The sequence below is a fragment of the Dipodomys spectabilis genome, unplaced genomic scaffold (genome assembly GCF_019054845.1).
Source record: "Dipodomys spectabilis isolate Male_0828 unplaced genomic scaffold, ASM1905484v1 ptg000234l, whole genome shotgun sequence".
Taxonomy (NCBI): domain Eukaryota; kingdom Metazoa; phylum Chordata; class Mammalia; order Rodentia; family Heteromyidae; genus Dipodomys; species Dipodomys spectabilis.
This window is the reverse complement of record NW_024870911.1, coordinates 7,031,232-7,050,605: the sequence shown is the minus strand read 5'-3', so window position 1 is coordinate 7,050,605 and position 19,374 is coordinate 7,031,232. Positions and strand designations below refer to the sequence as shown.

The following is a 19,374-nucleotide window of genomic DNA, read 5'->3' as shown; positions in this document are numbered from 1 at the left end:
CAACAGGGTACATTCCCCTCCCAAGCAAAATAAGGCATGCCTGTAATCCTAGCTACTCAGGAGGTTAAGATCTCAGGATCACAGTGGGAAGCCAGCCTGGGGAAGCAAAATCCAGGAGACTCTTCTCTCCAATTAACCACGAATGAACCAGAAGTGGAGCTGTGGCTCAAGTGGCTGAGCGCTAGCCTTGAGACTAAGAAAAGAAGAAAAACAGGGACAGAGTCCAGGCCCTGGTTTCAGGCCCAAGAACCAGCACAAAATCACACCTTGAATAATTCGCTTGAAATGGAGTGATTGGCTGTTAGACCTATTTGCATTTGTTATCCAACTACTACCTAGCAGGTAGGTGCGGAGTCCCCACCACCCCTTCAATGGTGGTTTCTCAAGCGCGAGGAACAGACTTCCACGCGTTTCACAACAAGGAGTTAGCCAAGCCCAGCTTCCGGCTTTCTCCACTAAATGCTCACGTGGGCGCGGCAGCGCATGCGCCCTGGGGCGAGATGCGGGCGGGGAAGGCGCAGTGAGGCAAGAACCGGCGTCCTCTTGTCTCGGCCTTGGCCTGTCAAACTAGATCTGGACCCTGAGGCGATTTCGGCGGTCGAGTGGACTTAACCACGGCCCACTGCGTAGGGTTCGCTGCTCTGAGTCACTCAGGTGCGGCCGTTTTTCCTTGCCCCGGACCTGTTCCTTTAGGCTTGTCGTAGGGGTGCGATGGTGGGCGGGACTTGGGGGCGGTGGGCGGAGCTCGCTGACCTGGACTCTCCGATTGGCCGCTGCGTTTTCCTTTTCCCTTTCCTGGTCTCCTTGTCCAACTGTGAGGCCACCACTACCAGCCAAGAGCGGGCCCTGGCGCTTTGCTTTTTTTCCATTGAGGAGTTGCCCTACAGTGCTGCAGTAGCAGCAGTGTCTTTTTGTTTGGTTGGTGGCCGATGTCTATGTTTGCATTTATGGTGTACATTTAATTTACATCTAAACGAGTGCTTTGCAGGCAATTTTAAGTATTTTAGGCTCAGAAACGCTGTTTTCTCCCTCAGGTGCTCATTGCCTTCTTTTCTATGACAGATCCTGACGACAGTATATGCAAAAGATATATAAATATGATTACTAATATAGTAGTCTTGAGCATGATCATTTGCATTTCCTTAGCTTTCTGGATTGTGTCAATGACTGCTAGCACCTATTATGGTAAGTAGGAATGTTCTGAATTGTTTTCTGTACTCTAATAAATGGTAACACTTCCAGTGTAAAATCGGAAAGTCTAGTCCTGTGAATGGTTATGAATGTTTGCTTAACTTCCACAGCCTGAATTATATGTGTAACTGATGGCCATTTCAGAAAAGAACAGTAATGAAATGAAACTACTTAGCATTAGTGTGTAGGATTCTATTGTGGGAATTTTAACTGGGAAAGCCCTGCCTGTCTACAGGACAGGTCTCTCATCACCTTCAGATCATTCTGCCATGCAGGACAGAACTTCCAGCTTTAAAACAGAAGTCAGTAGTCAAAATTTTTAAAATTTTTATATGAAATCTCCCACTCTAAATATTGACTCAAATTATTTATCAACATACCACACTAGCCAAACAAAACATCTCTGAACTGGATACAACTTTCAGAAAATCATTTTCTTTTTTGTTTTCTCTCTCTCTCTTTTTTTTTTGTTGTTGGTTATGGCGTCTGAACTCTGGACCTGGGCACTGTCCTGAGCTCTTGAGCCACAGCACTACTTCCGGCTTCTTCTGCTTATATGATGCTTAGGAATTGAACCCAGGGCCTCATACATGATAGGCAAGCACTCTACCACTGAGCCACCTTCCCAACCGACAGAAAATCATTTTCTAACCATTGAATCAGGTTTATAGCCTGAATGCTATTTGTTTAAAATAAAATTGTCTCTCTGAAAGGAATTAAATCCTGGGGCTAGGAAGGTGGCTCAGTGGTAGAGTGCTTGTTTCGCATGCATGAAGCCCTGGGTTCGATTCCTCAGCACCACATAAACAGAAAAAGCTGGAAGTGGCACTCTGGCTCTAGTGGTAGAGTGCTGGCCTTGAGCTGAAGAGCTGAGGGACAGTGCCCAGGCCCAGAGTTCAGGCCCCAGGACTGGCAAAAAAAAAAAAAAGAAAGAAAGAAAGAAAGGAATTAAATCCTATTTAGAAAAAAGTGACAGAAACTGTTATTTAGAGGAAAAAAAAATACAGAGGAGCCAAAGATTGACTTTATAGCCCCAGATACTCATCTGTGAGAAACCCATTGTCATAAATAACTATAAATGGCTCTTAAAACTTCAACATAACACAGTTGGCCATCTCCCAATAAAATTGCCTCTCAGGCAATATTCAAATGTCACATAAGTAATTTACTTGGGTAATTTCGTTGAAGTTTTCTCTTACTTACAACTATTTTAATTCACAGTGTACTTAACCAAAGCTAAATGCCAAGTTTAACTTGTGACTTCACACAATTTATGTTCCCTCTTTATATTATTTTTCAGGTAACTTACGGCCTATTTCTCCTTGGCGGTGGCTATTTTCTGTTGTGGTTCCTGTTCTGATCGTATCTAATGGCCTTAAAAAAAAAAGTCTAGATCACAGTGGGGCTTTAGGAGGTATGTCTTTATTTTGAATGTTTAAATAACATCTAAATATTTTCTTATGCAGTATAAGTAATTTCAATTTATGTTTTCTAAATTTAGGATATATGAGACTGAATCTTAATGTTATATATTTTAGTGATAAAGTTATGCATTGATTAGCATTTATATTCTGTAAAAATTTCAAGAACAAGGGCTGGAAATGTGGCTTAGTGGTAGAGTGCTTGCCTATAGTTCATGAAGCTCTAGGTTAAATTCCTCAGTACCACATAAATAGAAAAAGCCAAAAGTGGCACTGTGGTTCAAGGGGTAGAGTGCTAGCCTGGAGCAAAAGAAGCTCAGGTACAGTACACAAGACCTGAGTTCAGGTGCCAGGACTGGCACTTTTTTTTTGTTGTTGTTCAGGAACTAGTATATACTTTTAGCGTAACACGAAAATTTAATTTGGGGTTAGTAGGTTAGACTTTGAATTATTAGAGCACTCCACCTAAAATGAAGGAACAATTGGACAGGGCACAGTGGTTCACATTTGTATTCCCAGCTACTCAGGAGATGGGTCATGGAGGACTGTGGCTGGAGGCCAAGTTATACACAAAGCGAGCCCTCATATCAACCATAAGCTGGATGTAGTGGTGTGCCACATGAGAGGCATAATAGGGCCATTAAAGCCGGGCACTAGTGGCTTACGCCTGTAATCCTAGCTACATAGGAGCTTGAGATCTGAGGATCACGGTTCAAAGTCCATGAAGCTCATCTCCAATTAACCACCAGAAAGCTGAAAGTGGGGCTGTGGCTAAAGTGGTAGAGCGCTAGCCTTGAGCTGAAGAGCGCAGGGACAGTGCCCAAGCCCAGAGTTCAAGTCCCACGACCAACCAAAAAAAAAAAAAAAGATATATATAGATATCTATATATATGGCCATTAATGTCCAGACTGGCCCAGGGAAAAGCTAGAGACCCTGTTCCAAAAACACTTGAAATAAAAAAGGGCTTCAAATGTAGCTTAAGTGGTAAAGTGACTACTTAGGAAAAAAAAAGAAAAAAGGAAGGAGGAGAAACACATGTCTTATTAATAATCCTAAATAAAGCAATTTAAACCAAGTGTTTTGATTTTATTTCCAGAACTGAGTTGAGGAAAGGCCATTTTTTCCCCTTTGTTTAATTTTAGTACTGAAGTTTGAACTCAGAGCTTCACATTTGCCAGGCAGGTACTCTACCACTTGAGCCACTCCACAAGTCCTTTTTTGTGTCATTTTCAAGATATGGCCTCTCCAAATGTTTTCTCTCATATGCAAAAGCTAGATCTAAAATACACTGGAACAGGATAAATTAAATAGAACTCTAGGCATTCACACACAGTGAGACTAAAGGAGGATACCCTTAGGAGAGGAACACAAAGGTACAAATGCCTGTATGCATCTGATCATATAAAATAATTTTACTGAAATGAACTCCAGGAAATGTACAAATGCCTGTATGCATCTGATCATATAAAATAATTTTACTGAAATGAACTCCAGGAAATGGACACAAGAGGTTTTTTTCTTTATTGTTCTTTTTTTTTTTATCTAGTTTGTTTAATCTGTCATTGGGAGAGTAGGGGGCAGAGAAATTAAGGGACAAAGGATGAACAGCAGTGGTACTCACTATATAACTTGTGGGTGGGGAGGGGGGGAAAATGGGAAATGGCAAGGGAAGGGATAACATTGTCCAAAAAGAAGTACATTCTTTATATGACTTATGTAACTGTAACCCCTTTGTACATCACCTTTACAATAACAATATAGATAGATAGATAGATAGATAGATAGATAGATAGATAGATAGATAGATAGATAGAATAGATAGAACCTTGCTTTATACCCAGGCTGGCATTGACTACCATTCTCCTATTTGTGCTTCCCTTTGTTGCTGGAGTGATATGCATTCACCATTGCACCCAATCATTATGCTTTGCTTATAGATTGGATGACTGGTATGCATGGGTTGAGATTGAGTTTCATGAACTTTTATGACTCAGGTGTGCTCTGATTCCCAATCTCCATCTAAGATGATATGGCTAAGATCATATGCTTAAGCAACTGCATCATTCACTGTGTGGAGCTGGCTTCAAACTCACAATCATCCTATATCATCCTTTCAGGAACCTTTACTCTCTGGGCTAATAGATAACACATTTTTAAAATAAAAATAAAGATTCTTTTTAGAAAATCATGAAGTGTATGAGAAAAAAATCATGAAATGTATCTGTTGGAAGATGTGGGATGGTCTTTTCTCAACAGAGTCAGATGCTTTTTTTGGGGGGGGTCCGGTCGTGGGGCCTGACCTCTGGGCCTGGGCGCTGTCCCTCAGCTCTTCAGCTCAAGGCTAGCGCTCTACCACTTGAGCCACAGCGCCACATCCGGCTTTTTTCTTTTTGCTTATGTGGTGCTGAGGAATCGAACCCAGGGCCTCAGGCATGCAAGGCAAGAGCTCTACCACTGAGCCATCTTCCCAGCCCCTCAGATGCTTTTTTCTAAGAAGGTAATTTGGAGCTGAAACCCAAGAAGGCAGCAATGAGAAGGTATGAGAGAAGCATATTTTTACAAGTTAACTAAATAACAAGACTTCTACAAGCCTAGCTTGTTTACGGAAAATAGTAAGAAAAGGGAAAGTAGTAAGAAATAAAGTAAAAAAAAATAGAAAAAGAAAGAAATAAAGTAAAAAAACTAGGCAAGAGCCAAGTTGTTTGGGGGCTAGTAAACTAAGTATGGATTTTATTCTAAAGGAGGTAGGATCTCTCTGCCTCAAATCAAGAGTGACATGTTATTTGTCATGGAGTTTTCATATTCTGCCAATTGAGGATTCCTTCTAAATATTGCTTGTAAGATAAGATCATTGCAGAAACAGGATTATTTAGAACTGACTGTCCTTGAAGTTCTCTACCCAACCTTTCAAACACTATTGATCTTTTAGCCTCTATCACACTGCAAATATTGAATTCCTCCACATTTATGTATAGAAGGTTTTGTGTTTTGCTTTTTGTTTTTTGCCAGTCGTGGGGCCTGAAGTCTGGGCCTGGGCGCTGTTCCTCAGCTCTTCAGCATCAAGGCTAGCACTCTACCACTTGAGCCACAGTGCCACTTCCAGCTTTTTCTGCTTATGTGGGCCTCATGAATGCAAGGCAAGCACTCTACCACTGAGCCACCTTCCCAGCCCCTAGAAGGTATTTCTAAGGAAGTTTTGTGAATTAGACTAGACCTTCATGGAGGCAAAGAGACTAGTAAGAGAAAAGAGGCTGGAATTAGGCAGGATTAATTTGAATAATAATGTCTGGCTATACCCCAATTTTTATGTGAAGAAAATGGGGTTTTAGTATAACTTAAAGAAGGACATATCATGAAATAAATATTAGTGAAGTTTAAACATAGGGCATCATGTTTGCAAAGGCATATTCCAAGGCATTAGGAAGAGCCCTAAAGTGGGCTGCTGGTCCTGTGTTTTGTGTTTTGCAAAGGTAAAAGATGTTTTTGTACTCTTTTGTTTTCTTAAGGCTTTCCAAATTTTGGAAGCCTTAGATCTCACAAACTCTTTGGATCTATCCCTGATATCATTCTTAGGGCCATGATGATAATTAGATAAAATAATTATCAAAGAATTCTCAGCCAGGCGCCGGTGGCTCACGCCAGTAATCCTAGCTACTCAGGAGGCTAAGATCTGAGGATCATGATTCAAAGCCAGGAAAGACCGTGAGACTCCTATCTCCAATAAACCACTAGAAAACCAGAAGTGGTGCTGTAGCTCAAGTGGTAGAGTGCTCGCCTTGAGCTGAAGAGCTGAGGGACAGCGCCCAGGCCCAGAGTTCAAGCCCCATGACCAGAAAAAAAAAAAAAAAAAAAAAAGAATTCTCAGTCAACCTTTACTGGTTGTTAGTTATTATTATTAGATAGACTTCTTCAAAGTTATGCTTAATTGTCTTTCTTCATAGTTAAGAAACTTGGTTGCCGGGCGCTGGTGGCTCACGCCTGTAATCCTAGCTACTCAGGAGGCTGAGATCTGAGGATCGTGGTTCAAAGCCAGCCCAGGCAGGAGAGACCGTGAGACTCCTATCTCCAATAAACCACCAGAAAACCGGAAGTGGCGCTGTAGCTCAAGTGGTAGAGCGCTCGCTCTGAGCTGAAGAGCTGAGGGACAGGGCCCAGGCCCAGAGTTCAAGCCCCACAACCAACAAAAAAAAAAAAAAAAAGAAACTTTGTTCATCAATTAATAGTTTTTTCTTTTGTAGGACCGTTGAGAATTAAAATTAACTAGATATTGACATTTCTTCCTATATAATAAACACGTGGGCTGAGAAGGTGGCTCAGTGATAGAGCGCTTGGCCTTGCATGCATGAGGCCCTGGGTTTGATTCCTTAGCATCACTTAAGAAAAAAGAAAAAAGCCGGAGTGGAGCTGTGGCTCAAGTGGTAGAGCACTAGCCTTGAGCTGAAGAGCTGAGGGATAGCGCCCAGGCCCAGAGTTTAGGCCCCACGACTGAACCCCCCCCCCCCCCGCCCCCCCAAAATCAACACGTTAGGAAGGACTATCTATTATTTATTTAATAAATGTTCATGTCAGGGCTGGGAAGGTGGCTCAGTGGTAGAGTGCTTGCCTTGCATGCCTGAGGCCCTGGGTTACATTCCTTAGCACCACATAAGCAAAAAGAAAAAAGCCGGAAGTGGCGCTGTGGCTCAAGTGGTAGAGCACTAGCCTTGAGCTGAAGAGCTGAGGGACAGCGCCCAGGCCCAGAGTACAAGCCCCATGACTGGACCCCCCAAAAAAATTGTGGATAAATGTTTATGTCTCATTTACTAATTTGAGGACTAAGAGTGTATCATATCTTTCTATGTCCCATGCTTTTGTGAACAGTAGTAGACACAAAACAAGTGTTCAGAAACAGATGAATATTGATTTCTAAACCTTGGCTCTTCTCCTGATAGTTTTATTCTATAATATAGTATTGTTTGGGACTTTATTTAAGGATTAAAAAAAGTAACACTCGTCCCAAGTAGTCATAATAGTAGGAAATCCTTTTCTAGAGTATGATGATAGGTTATTTAAACTTTCAGCATTGTGGAAGTGGGGCCTTGAGCTGAAGAGCTGAGGGACAGAGCTCAGGCCCAGAGTTCAAACCCCACAACCAACAAAAAAACAAAAAACAAAAAACTTTCAGCATTGTAATTTTCCAACCGGTAAACGGGAAGGAATAATATGTCTGTAGCCTTGAGTTATCCCTGTCAAATGTAGCATGACACCTGGCACATGCATAATATGTGTTTTACTGATGTCAGTTACTACGTTTTCTTCCCATAACTACTATTCACAGTGATTTAGAATTTTACTAAGGTTTATTACATGCATTTAGTAGATTTGGGATTAAGAAGTAAGAATCACAAAACTTTCCTTAAGACTAGGGTATTTCGAGCCCATTATGACACAGAGACACCCTATACCTAGGAGGTGATAGAATGGAGGAGATAAAGCAACACTTCAGGTGCACACTGAGATGGAAGTCCTGTCTCCTAGAAAGAGAATATTCCCAGAATAAGGAGAGGGTTACTTTAGAGCTAGAGAGAAAGCTGGACACCCATTGCTCATGCTTGTAACCCTACCTACTCAGGAGGCTAAGATCTTAGGATTGTAGTTCAAAACAGGCAGGAAAGTTAGTGAGATACTTACCTCCAATTAACCACCAAAAGCCAGAAATGGAGTTGTGGCTCAAATGGTAGATAGCCAACTTTGAGCAGAAAAGCTAAGGGACAGGGCCCAGGCCCTGAGTTCAAGCTCCAGTACCAGCACACAAAAAAGAAAAGAAGTGGTGGAGTGGAAAAGTACTCATCAGCTCTAAAGTACTGCTGGTGATTTGTTCCAAGTAGATTTGTCTACTTATTGTTAACATAGTTCTGTGTAGTTATTCCAATGCTTTCTTTGGACATGTAAAGATGGACAGTTTGTTGTTAGGCTTTAACTTAATTTCATTTGCCAAAACAGTCTAAATGTTTATTATTTTATTCATAGTCATCAAATAGTTATATGTACAAATATATGAATTCTCGATACTATTCTAGGCACTTAAGATTTTAATAGTGGATGAAGTAGATTGAAATCCAACTATCATAAATGTTCCATTTCTCATCAGGGTAGACAGATAATGAGCAGGGTAGGTGTAGTCCCCTCTATTCCCCTTCTAGAAGGAGATGCTACAAGGGGAAGAGAGCTAACCTTTGTTGGGAGGCAAGGAGTTGTCCAGAAAGATTAGTGCTGATACTCTGCAGGATTTCACAAGAACAGCACAGCCTATTTTCAGTCACTAGTCTGGTGCTCAGTCTTTTTAAAGTAGAAGCTTCACTCTGTCATATACTGAGATTATCAGAGCCAATAAAGCTATGTGAGAGTTTCCCATTGTTATTAGTCTGATAGAATGCAGAACTACAAGGCCAGCTGGAAAAATCATTGTTCAGGCATGCCCTATTCTTGTAGTCATTGAGCACAAAGTCTGAGAAACAGCAAGTCAGGTCTGCATGGTTTCCTCTTCTGATTGTGGTTCAACAGATCTGCCTGTTTCTTTTGGCCTTCAAGTCCTACACAGGGTGTGAACCTTCTGATTTTCATAGTTTTTCTCTAGCCAGATTGTATATGAAACAGATTAGATTTTAGTTTGTTAAATTACTATGAAATTTTAGAACTGCCCTTCCCTTTTCTGCCTCTCAGAGATTATACAAGTCACCTGACTTATAAAAAGTGAAAGTCAAGCCGGGCGCTGGTGGCTCATGCCTGTAATCCTAGCTACTCAGGAGGCTGAGATCTGAGGATCGCAGTTCAAAGCCAGCCCGGGCAGGAGAGACCGTGAGACTCCTATCTCCAATAAACCACCAAAAAACCGGAAGTGGCGCTGTAGCTCAAGTGGTAGAGCGCTCGCCTTGAGCTGAAGAGCTGAGGGACAGTGCCTAGGCCCAGAGTTCAAGCCCCACGACCGACAAAAAAAAAAAAAAAGTGAAAGTCACCAGGCGCCAGTAGTTCATGCCTGTAATCCTTGCTACTCAGAAGGCTAAAATCTGAGGATCACAGTCCAAAGCCAGCCTGGGCAAGAAAGTCCATGGGACTCATCACCATTAACCACCAGAAAACCAGAAATAGTGCTGTGGTTTAAGGGGTAGAGTACTCGCCTTGAGCTGAAGGGCTGAGGCACAGTGCCGAGGATTCAAGCCCCACAACCACCTCTACCAAAAAAAAAGGTCCATGAGACTCTTTTCTCTAATTTACCAGCAAAAAGCCAGAAGTTGAAGTGTGGCATTGTTTGAAAGGACCAAAATATGTTAGTTTTGTGTCAATTTTATGGAAATGACATTCAGTTTACTGCTTGGTGATAACATAGTTGGTAAAATGCCAGTGTTTGAGGAATGTACATTCAAGATATATGTGGAAGTAACTTTAAAAATCCCTTTATTTTCCATAGCTTTCATATGTGGATGAAGTGTAATTCTGTATTTATGTGTTTCTTACAGGGCTGGTGGTTGGATTTATCCTAACCATTGCAAACTTCAGCTTTTTTACCTCTTTGCTCATGTTTTTCCTTTCTTCTTCCAAACTCACAAAATGGAAGGGAGAAATAAAGAAGCGTCTAGACTCAGAATATAAAGAAGGTAAAACTAATTACATTTATTATAACTCAAGATGGTAAACTTTGTTTCACTTAATTAGAACATGTTTTACATTGTCAAAACAGATAAACTTTGAAAATGATTTGGTAGCCTAATTTAGTTTGTCATCTATTTTACCAGAAGCAGAATAGTGGAATTTTAGAAACATTACAGTCTATCATTAATCATTTTAGATCTGTTAATAACAATAATGAAGTCATACTACTTTGTCTTTTAAAAATGTAGTCCACTTTCTTAAATTTTAATATAGATGTTTATGTAAGTGCATAATTTTCCTTCAGAGAAGAAAACAGTTCTGTCCTTTTTACATGCTTGCTTCTTTGCCAGGTGGGCAGAGGAATTGGATTCAGGTGTTCTGTAATGGAGCCGTGCCCACAGAGCTGGCTCTGCTGTACATGATAGAAAATGGCCCTGGCGAGATGCCAATTGACTTTTCCAAGCAGCACACTGCTTCCTGGATGTGTTTGTCTCTCTTGGCTGCACTAGCCTGCTGTGCTGGAGATACCTGGGCTTCTGAAATTGGCACAGTTCTGAGTAAAAGCCCGCCAAGGCTGATAACAACATGGGAGAAAGTTCCTGTTGGTGAGTCTTGATTTGAATTCCTTAAAAATACAAAAACAAACAAATCTTGTAATTATTTACAAGCCTTTTAAGAGTTGTCTCTGTTCTTTCTAATTAGAAAAATACTATGGACTGTTAATTTGGTGATAATAAGCTGGGCAGTGGTGTAATTCCTGTAATCATAGCTACTCAGAAGGTTAAGATCTGGATGGAAGACAGCCCAGGCAGGAAAGTCTTTGAGACTCTTCTGTCTCATTAACAAACAAAAGACTGGAAATGGAGGTGTGGCAGAGCACTAGCCTTGAGCAAAAAAGCTCTGAGTCCCAGCCCCCTCCCAAAAATTGGTTTATAATATAATAGTAATAAGTGCAAGAAATTAGACCTATAGAAATCCTACAGGAGTACAGAGATTGACCAACATACTTACCAATGAAGAAGGCAAGGAAATAGAGTAATGGTGTATTTCTTAAGGACTTGCTACAAAATTAGTGCTTGTTATTGTTTGTTTGTTTGGGTGGTATTAGGTTTTGAACTCTAGGCCTCTGGCTTGGTAGACTGGTGCTCTACCACTTGAGACTTGAGACATACCTCTAATATGTTGGTTATTTTGGAGATGGAGTCTATAGAACTTTTCTTCCAGGTTTGGACTTGAATTGTAATCCTCCAAATTGCAGCCTTCTGAGTAACTAGGATTACAGCCATATGCCATGCCTGGTAAATTTATTCTTTTCTTGTTGTTGTTGTTTTGGTGGGGGTGGTCATGGAGCTTGAACTCAGGGTCTGGACGCTGTCCCTGGATCTTTTTTTGCTCACGGCTAACATTCTACCACTTGAGCCATACAGGTTCACTTTTGGTTTTCCAATGGAATTAGAGTCTCACAGACTTTTCTGCCCAGGCTGGCTTCGGATTACAGTAATCCTCAGATCTCAGTCTCCTGTGAGGCATAAGCTACCAGTGCCCTTGCAAACAAAGAAACTAAAGCACAGAGGAGTAGCACTCAGGTTCCACTGAACCATTCCACTTCAAATGCTTTACTGAGGAGAAAGACTAGTATTTAAATAGACTATTATCTTGAGATTATATAATAAAGAACTGGGGAGCTGGGAAGGTGGCTCAGTGGTAGAGCGCTTGCCTTGCATGCATGAGGCCCTGGGTTCAATTCCTTAGTACCACAGAAGCAAAAAGAAAAAAGCCAGAAGTGGTGCTGTGGCTCAAGGATAGAGTGCTAGCCTTTAGCTGAAGAGATGAGGGACAGCGCCCAGGCCCCAGAGTTCAGGCCCCACAACCACACCCAAAAAAAAGAACTGAGGAATTTTTATCTTGGAGCTATGGATCAAACTGAGGCTTTGTGCATTCTAGGCAAGTACTGTACCACTGAGCTACCCCTCAGCTCTAGAGAATTCTTTCTAATAATCTCCTTGACATGTGATTTCATAAAATAGTTGATCTCATGGAAGTTAAGAGTAGAATAGTGATCAGGTAGAAGAAAGAATTTTGAATGTTTTCTCCATAAGGCAGTGATAAATGTTTGAGTAGATATATATAGTTACCATGATTTGAACATGAAACATTGTGTACAGTTATTGAAATATTTCATGGTATACCTTAAATATGTACAATTTTTAGCTAGCAGTTAAAATCAGAGAACTCTTTCCTTTTAAAATATTGTTAATAAATAGATAATAACTTAGTCTTGCTTTGCTGATTTTTTTTTTTTTTTTTTGATCAGTCATGGGGTTTGAACTCTGGGCCTTGGCACTGTTCCTGAGCTCTTTCCTGCCCAGGCTGGCTTTGAACTGTGATCCTCAGATCTCAGCCTCCTGAGTAGCTAGGATTACAGGCATAAACCACTGGCACCCAGCTGACTTTGCTGATTCTTAACATATCATTTATGCATGTTTCTCCTTCAGGGACCAATGGTGGAGTTACAATGGTGGGTCTTGCTTCCAGTCTCCTTGGTGGCACCTTTGTGGGCTTCGCTTACTTCCTCACACAACTGGTTTTTGTGAATGATTTAGACATCTCTGCTCCCCAATGGCCCATTATTGCTTTTGGAGGTCTAGCTGGATTACTAGGATCAATTGTGGACTCATATTTAGGGGCAACGATGCAATTTACTGGTAAGAATATAATCTTATTTTTTTTAATCATTGGTTATTTTTAAGATCTTGATTCTCTTTTCCACTCTTAGGTTTTGAAATTAGGAATTTTCAAAAGGGAAGTCAAACAGGGCAAAGCAGAGTAATCTGTGATTTAAAATGTTCTGATTAGATCCAGGGCACTTGTGGCTCACACCTACTAAAAAGGCTAAGATCTGAGGATCACAGTTCCAAGCCAACCCAGGCAGGAAAGTCCATGAGACTATTTATCTCCAGTTAACTAGGAAAAAAAATGGGGGGGACAGTGCCTAGGCCCTGATTTCAAGGTTTATCACCAGCAAGATAAAATTTTTAAAAAAATAACTAAATGGGGGAAGAACCATGGAAAATTAAAACAAAAAAGTCACAGTCAATCTTTCAGAGATTGTCTCCTTTTCAGGAATAAAAGTTTTGTTTTTTTTTTAAGTTTATCTGACTCCCATGTCATTTGCTTCTTTTCCACCCAGGTTTGGATGAAAAGACTGGCCTAGTGGTCAACAACCCAACGAATGAGACAAAGCACATAGCTGGGAAACCCATTCTTGATAATAATGCAGTGAATCTGTTTTCTTCTGTTCTTGTTGCTCTTCTGCTCCCAACTGCTGCCTGGGGTTTTTGGCCTAGAGAATGAACTTTATCTCATTTCCACAGGTTGACACTGGTGAGTCCAGGTGAATTTGCAATTCCAGGTTTCATCCTAAGAATAGTATTTGTAATGGCAAAGTTAGAACTGGATGCTTTCCTAACATCTACTCACTTTAAGAGCTAGTAAAAGGTACAGACAACTTATTTACATGTATTTTTCTTCTGTTGAATATAGCTGCTTCAACAATTCCCTCTATATTGCTGTCTATTGAAGTGAAAGATCTACATAGTTAATGTATTTTTTGGCTGTATTTTTAAAGCAGTATAAGCATTAAGAGAAATACCATAATGCCAATTATTCTGAAGTTATATTTGTTTTAAATGGCTTTAACTGATACTTGTGAAAGCCTAAGTAAGTATATTATCCATGTCTTCTCCCATTACCTTGCCAGTCACAGTTGTAAAAAGTTCAGAGATAGTCAAGTGCTGTTAGCTTTGCTGTAATCCTAGCTACTCAGGAAGCTGAGATCTGAGGATTGCAGTTAGAAGCCAGCCCAAGCAGGAAATCATGTGACTCCTATCTCCAGGTAACTATCAAAAAGCCAGAAGTGGAGCCAGGTGCCAGTGGCTCAATGCCTATTAACTTAGCTATGCAAGAGGCTGAGATCTGAGGATCACATTCAAAGCCAGCCTGAGCAGGAAACTCTGTGAGACTCTTCTCTCCAATAAACCACTCAGAAAACCAGAAGTGGTGCTGTGTATGGCTCAAGTGGTAGAGAGCTAGCCTTGAGCTTAAAAGCTGAGGGAAAATGTCCAGGCCCAGAGTTCAAGCCCTACATCCAACAAAAAAATAATTAATTAATTAAATGATAAGGCAGAAATAATAAACATTCAAATTAAATAAAGGTGGAAAAAATGCTAAGAATTTGGAGAATTATTATTTGGGTCATGATACCAAAGCTGTAACTTCTTCAATTGATCCACTGAGATTTTTCCAAGTCAAGACAAAAGCCAATAAATAGTTGTTTCACATGGAACAACCACCTCCATGATCACTCTGTGACTGAAGTTTATGTTTTTTCTAAAACAGTTCTGCGGCAACAAATTTCAGAATGCTGGCGTTCATCATTTGTAAATCGTAGTTACATATCTCTTAAGGAGGAGAAAGGTCAAAAGGAACCAGTCCGCATCAAGATCATTGTCTTGCAAAGTCCAGTATAAAAGAGGAATAATGATTAGCTAAAAACAAGTTATTTGGGCTGGGTGCTAGTGGCTCACACCTGTAATTTGAGCTACTTGGGAGACTGAGATCTGAGGATTATGGTCCAAAGCCACCTCAGGCAGGGAAATACATGGGATTTTTATCTCCAGTTAACCAGCAAAAAGCCAAAAATGGAGCTATGGCTCAAGTGGTAGAGTGCTAGTGTTGAGCAAAAAAGCTCAGGGACAGCACCCAGGCCCTGAGTTTGAGCCTCAGGACTGGCAAAATAAATCGTTATTTGGAATAGTCCAAGTGAAATGAAAAATACATTTTATCCTCAGGATAACACATACTAGGTCAAAAATAAGTCTTGACAAGTTAACTAAAGATGAAATCATCCAGTGTCTTCCCTATTACAATGGACTAAAACTGGAATCAATAACATAAAGAAAACTGGAAAAGTCCACAATTTTTTTTTTTTTTTGGGTCCGGTCGTGGGGCCTGAACTCGGCCTGGGCGCTGTCCCTCAGCTCTTCAGCTCAAGGCTAGCGCTCTACCACTTGAGCCACAGCGCCACTTCCGGCTTTTTTCTTTTTGCTTATGTGGTGCTGAGGAATCAAACCTAGGGCCTCATGCATGCAAGGCAAACGCTCTACCACTGAGCCACCTTCCCAGCCCAACAAATTTGTTTTACTAATGAGCCAAAGAAGTCAAATGGGGGCATTTGGAAATACCTTGAGATAAATGAAAGTGGAGAAAGAAAGTAACAAAATATATGAAATGCAACAAAAGTACTAGGAAGTTACAGCTATGATGGGTGCATTTAAAAAGATAAAATCACAAACCTCACTTTATACCTCAAAAAACTAGAACAAGCAAAACCCAGAGCTAGCTAAAAATGGGGGAGAAATGGTAAGACTAGAGCAATAGTGAACGAAATATAAAATAGATATGAAATATAAGAACAATAAATCAAGAGTTTATTTTTTAAAGATCAACAAGATTCACAAAACCCTAAAGAAAAAAGACAGTTTCAAGTAAAATCATAATTGAAAGACAATCAGTACCAAAGAAATAAATAGGATTGATAAGGAATACTACAAGATCTGGGTACCTCTGGCTGACAACTGTAACTACTCAGGAAGCTGAGGTCTGAAGATTGTGGTTCAAGCTAGCCTGGGAAGGATAATCCATGAGACTGTTATCTGCAACTAGCCTCCAAAAAGCCAGAATTGGAGTAGAGTGTCGAGAAGTAGAGTATTAGCATTGGGTGGGGGGAGAGAGGGGGGAAGTTCAGGGACAATGCCCAGGCCTTGAGTTCAAGCCCCAGGACTGGTACAAAAGAAAAAAAAAAGAATACTACCACAAATTATATACCAATAGAGTGAATAATATAAATTAAATGGGTAAGTTCCTTGAAATGTGCAACTCACTAAGACTGAATTAAGAAAAAGAGGAAAATTTGGACCAATAGTATAAGAAGATTAACACTTACATTGCCCAGTTAAAGGCCCAGACCTGAAGAAGTCTGCCAAATACTTAAGAATGAATACTAATTATTCTCAAACTTAAAAGAAAAAAATTAGAGGCAATAATTCCAGGCTCAAATCTGAGGCCATCATTTCCCCAATACTGAATAAGACAAAGACACTACAAGAAAGCTATTCATCAATATCCCTGATAAATATTGATGCAAAAAAAAACCCTTAAAATAGTAACAAATAGAATTCAACAGCACATTAAAAGGATAATTCTCCATAACCAAATATGACTTCTTACTGATATGCCAGGATGATTCACTATGTGAAAACTGGCCAATATTCTACACCACAATACAAGGAGAAAGATCTACCCAAGTATCACAATTGATGCAGAAAAATAATTTGCCAAAAGACAACACTCTCTCATGAAAAGACAATAAATACAGTAAGAAAAGAAAGATATTACCTCAGAATAATAAAGGTATTACCTCAGAATAATAAAGGGGTAAAAAGCTGAAAGCTTTTCCTTTAAAAATCAGGAACAAAGTTAAGTTCAACCCTTCCAGCAACTTCTCTTCAACGTAGTATTAGAAGTCCTAGCCAAAGCAATAAGGCAAGAAAGAAAAGCAGAATGTATCCAAACTGGAAAGGAAGAAATACAATTATCTTTATAACTAAAAGCAGTTTACATATATATCAAGCCATAGAAGCCACAAAACAAAACCCAACTTTTTTGGAATAACCACCCTAGTCAGCAAAATTGTGAGACACAAAATTGCCACACCAAAGTCAGTAGTGTTTCTGTATACTATTGAACTATGAAAAGGAAGAGAAGGAAACAATTTAATTTATAATAGCATATAAAGGAATAAAGTAATTAGGAACAAACCTGATCAAGGAGGTTAAATATTTGTATACTAGATCACAAAACAGTAAATATTAATAAAAGAAGACAAATGGAAAGACTTCTAATGTTTATGAAGGAGGAAGAGCTAATAAAGATGTCCATGCTACCAAATATATATTCAACACAACCCCTCTCAAAGTCCCCAATACATATTTCACAGAATTTTTTTAACTCACCAGGCATAATGGTGACTTCTTGTAATTCTAGCACTCTGAAAGCTTAGGAAAGATAATCAAGAGTTTGAGGCCAGCCTGGGCTGCATAGTGAGACCCTATCTCAAACAACCAAATGCCAGAAAAACAGAAAAAGTCATCCTATAATTTTTATGGAATATCAAGGAATCTTGAGTAGCTAAAACAGTTTTGAAAAACAAAAGTTCCTTATTGCAAAACCTACTACTGAGCAAAGTAGTCATTATCAGGGTATTACTGGCATAAAAAGACAAATAAATAGAATAGCTTGGAAAACTCAGAAGAAATTCTTGTATATTGTCAAATGATCTCCAACAAAGATACCAGCAATAGAAAATCCACAAAGGATAGTTTCTTCAACAAATATTTAGGAGAAAACTGGTTATCTGTGTGCGAATGAATAAAATTGAACTCTTAATTTTACACTTATACAAAACTTACTGCAAAGTGAATTATAGACCCAAGATCTAAAACTATAAAACCCATAGAAGAAAACATAAGCAGAACATTCTATTATATCGGATTTTCAATGATGGTTTGTGATTACAATGATTTTTAGGCCTCAAAGGCCACAGTGAAGAGTGAAAGACAACCTATAGAATGGGAGAAAATAGTCGCAAATCGCCAATCTTAACAACAGGCTAATGTTCATTATATATAAAGAATTACAACTCAACAGTAAAATACCAAATAACTCAATTTAAAAATAGAAAAGTTGAGAATACATTTCTGTGAAAATAGGTCTCTTCTGGCTCACAATTCTAGAGGCCCGGGCTGGGAAGGTGGCTCAGTGGTAGAGCGCTTGCCTTGCATGCGTGAGGCCCTGGGTTCAATTCCTCAGCACCACATAAGAAAAAAAGAAAAAAGCCAGAAGTGGTGCTGTGGCTCAGGTGGTAGAGCACTAGCCTTGAGCTGAAGAGCTGAGGGACAATGCCCAGGCTCAGAGTTCAGGCCCCACGGCCGGACTCCAAAAGAAAAAAACAACAAAAAAAGAAAACAATTCTAGAGGCCTCTGGTTGAGGGAACATATCTACCAACTGCTTTCTTGCTGGTAGAGCCCTGGGTTAGGGGGAGGAGCTGGGGAGGAGGGAGGAGCTGGGGGAGGGGAGGGGTAGGGCATCATGTGGAGAGAGTCTCTGAGCATGTGTAAATACTTGTCTTTTCTAGCCTCTCTTATTGAGCTACCAGAATTCATATATAATTACCTTCTCATCACCTTCCAAAGTTTCCCTGTCACCAGGTCCAGGCCAGAAGGTATTTGGTCCCATTGATGAAAGAATTCAAGGATGGACACAGAAGACTTAATGGGAATGAAACTAAGAGTAAACTCCAGTACCAGTATCAGGTCCAACCACTTGCCCGCTTCATGCTCACTAAAGAGACAAGCAAAGGGTGTAAAAGGTTCTAATAGACAGCTGGGTGCCGGCCACTCACACCTGTAATTCTAGCGACTCAGGAGGCTGAAATCTGAGGATCATGGTTCAAAGCCAGCCTGGGCAGGAAAGACTATGACACTCTTATCTACAATAAACCACCAAAAAACCAGAAGTGGCACTGTGGCTGAAGTGGTAGAGCATTCACCTTGAGCTGAAGAGCTGAGGGACAGCGCCCAGGCCCAGAGTTCAAGCCCTACGACAGACAAAATAAAAATTTTTTAAATTAAAAACAAAGACTTAATAGACATCTCATGCAACATTTCAGCCCATCTTCAACCGTATCTGGGATTTAGACATGAGCCATGTGTTTAAATAAAGATTGGAGGGGGAATATTTGCATAAATAAACAGTTTCAGCACAATTGTGGTCTGATTATCATCTCAGTCCTTGTTCCCCAAGGTTTCAGGGAACAAACAAGTCATTTCTTCCTGGCAAGTGGTCTGTCCTGAGAAGGCTATAGCATTCCCTGTGGGTACTTTTGGCCAACGTCATAAAACGGTTATCATTAGTCTTGTCCCTTCTGGAGTCCTTTGATCTAGAAAGTTCACTGACTTGAGAAATAGAAGTCAGCCTGAAACTAACTCCATTATTATTAATTGAATGTTTAA

At 40.2% G+C, this 19,374-nt stretch overlaps 1 protein-coding gene across 5 annotated transcripts; it reads left to right on the top strand.

The window, feature by feature from the left end:
- The first annotated feature begins 501 nt into the window (after window positions 1–501).
- Tmem19 (transmembrane protein 19) lies at window positions 502–18,831 on the top strand. 5 transcript variants are annotated; one of them, XM_042698818.1, is made up of 7 exons: window positions 502–654; window positions 1,063–1,185; window positions 2,492–2,605; window positions 10,110–10,247; window positions 10,593–10,847; window positions 12,738–12,947; window positions 13,433–14,123. In XM_042698818.1, exons 2-7 carry the CDS (start codon window positions 1,098–1,100, stop codon window positions 13,594–13,596), a joined length of 969 nt encoding a protein of 322 aa, XP_042554752.1. In that variant the 5' UTR covers window positions 502–654; window positions 1,063–1,097; the 3' UTR covers window positions 13,597–14,123. The 5 variants fall into 5 exon arrangements, with proteins under 5 accessions (XP_042554752.1, XP_042554751.1, XP_042554749.1 ...); XM_042698817.1 differs by lacking the exon at window positions 502–654 and adding an exon at window positions 18,571–18,831 and having other exon boundaries at window positions 811–1,185; window positions 13,433–13,626; XM_042698815.1 differs by lacking the exon at window positions 502–654 and adding an exon at window positions 18,556–18,831 and having other exon boundaries at window positions 811–1,185; window positions 13,433–13,626.
- The last annotated feature ends 543 nt before the right edge of the window (window positions 18,832–19,374 follow it).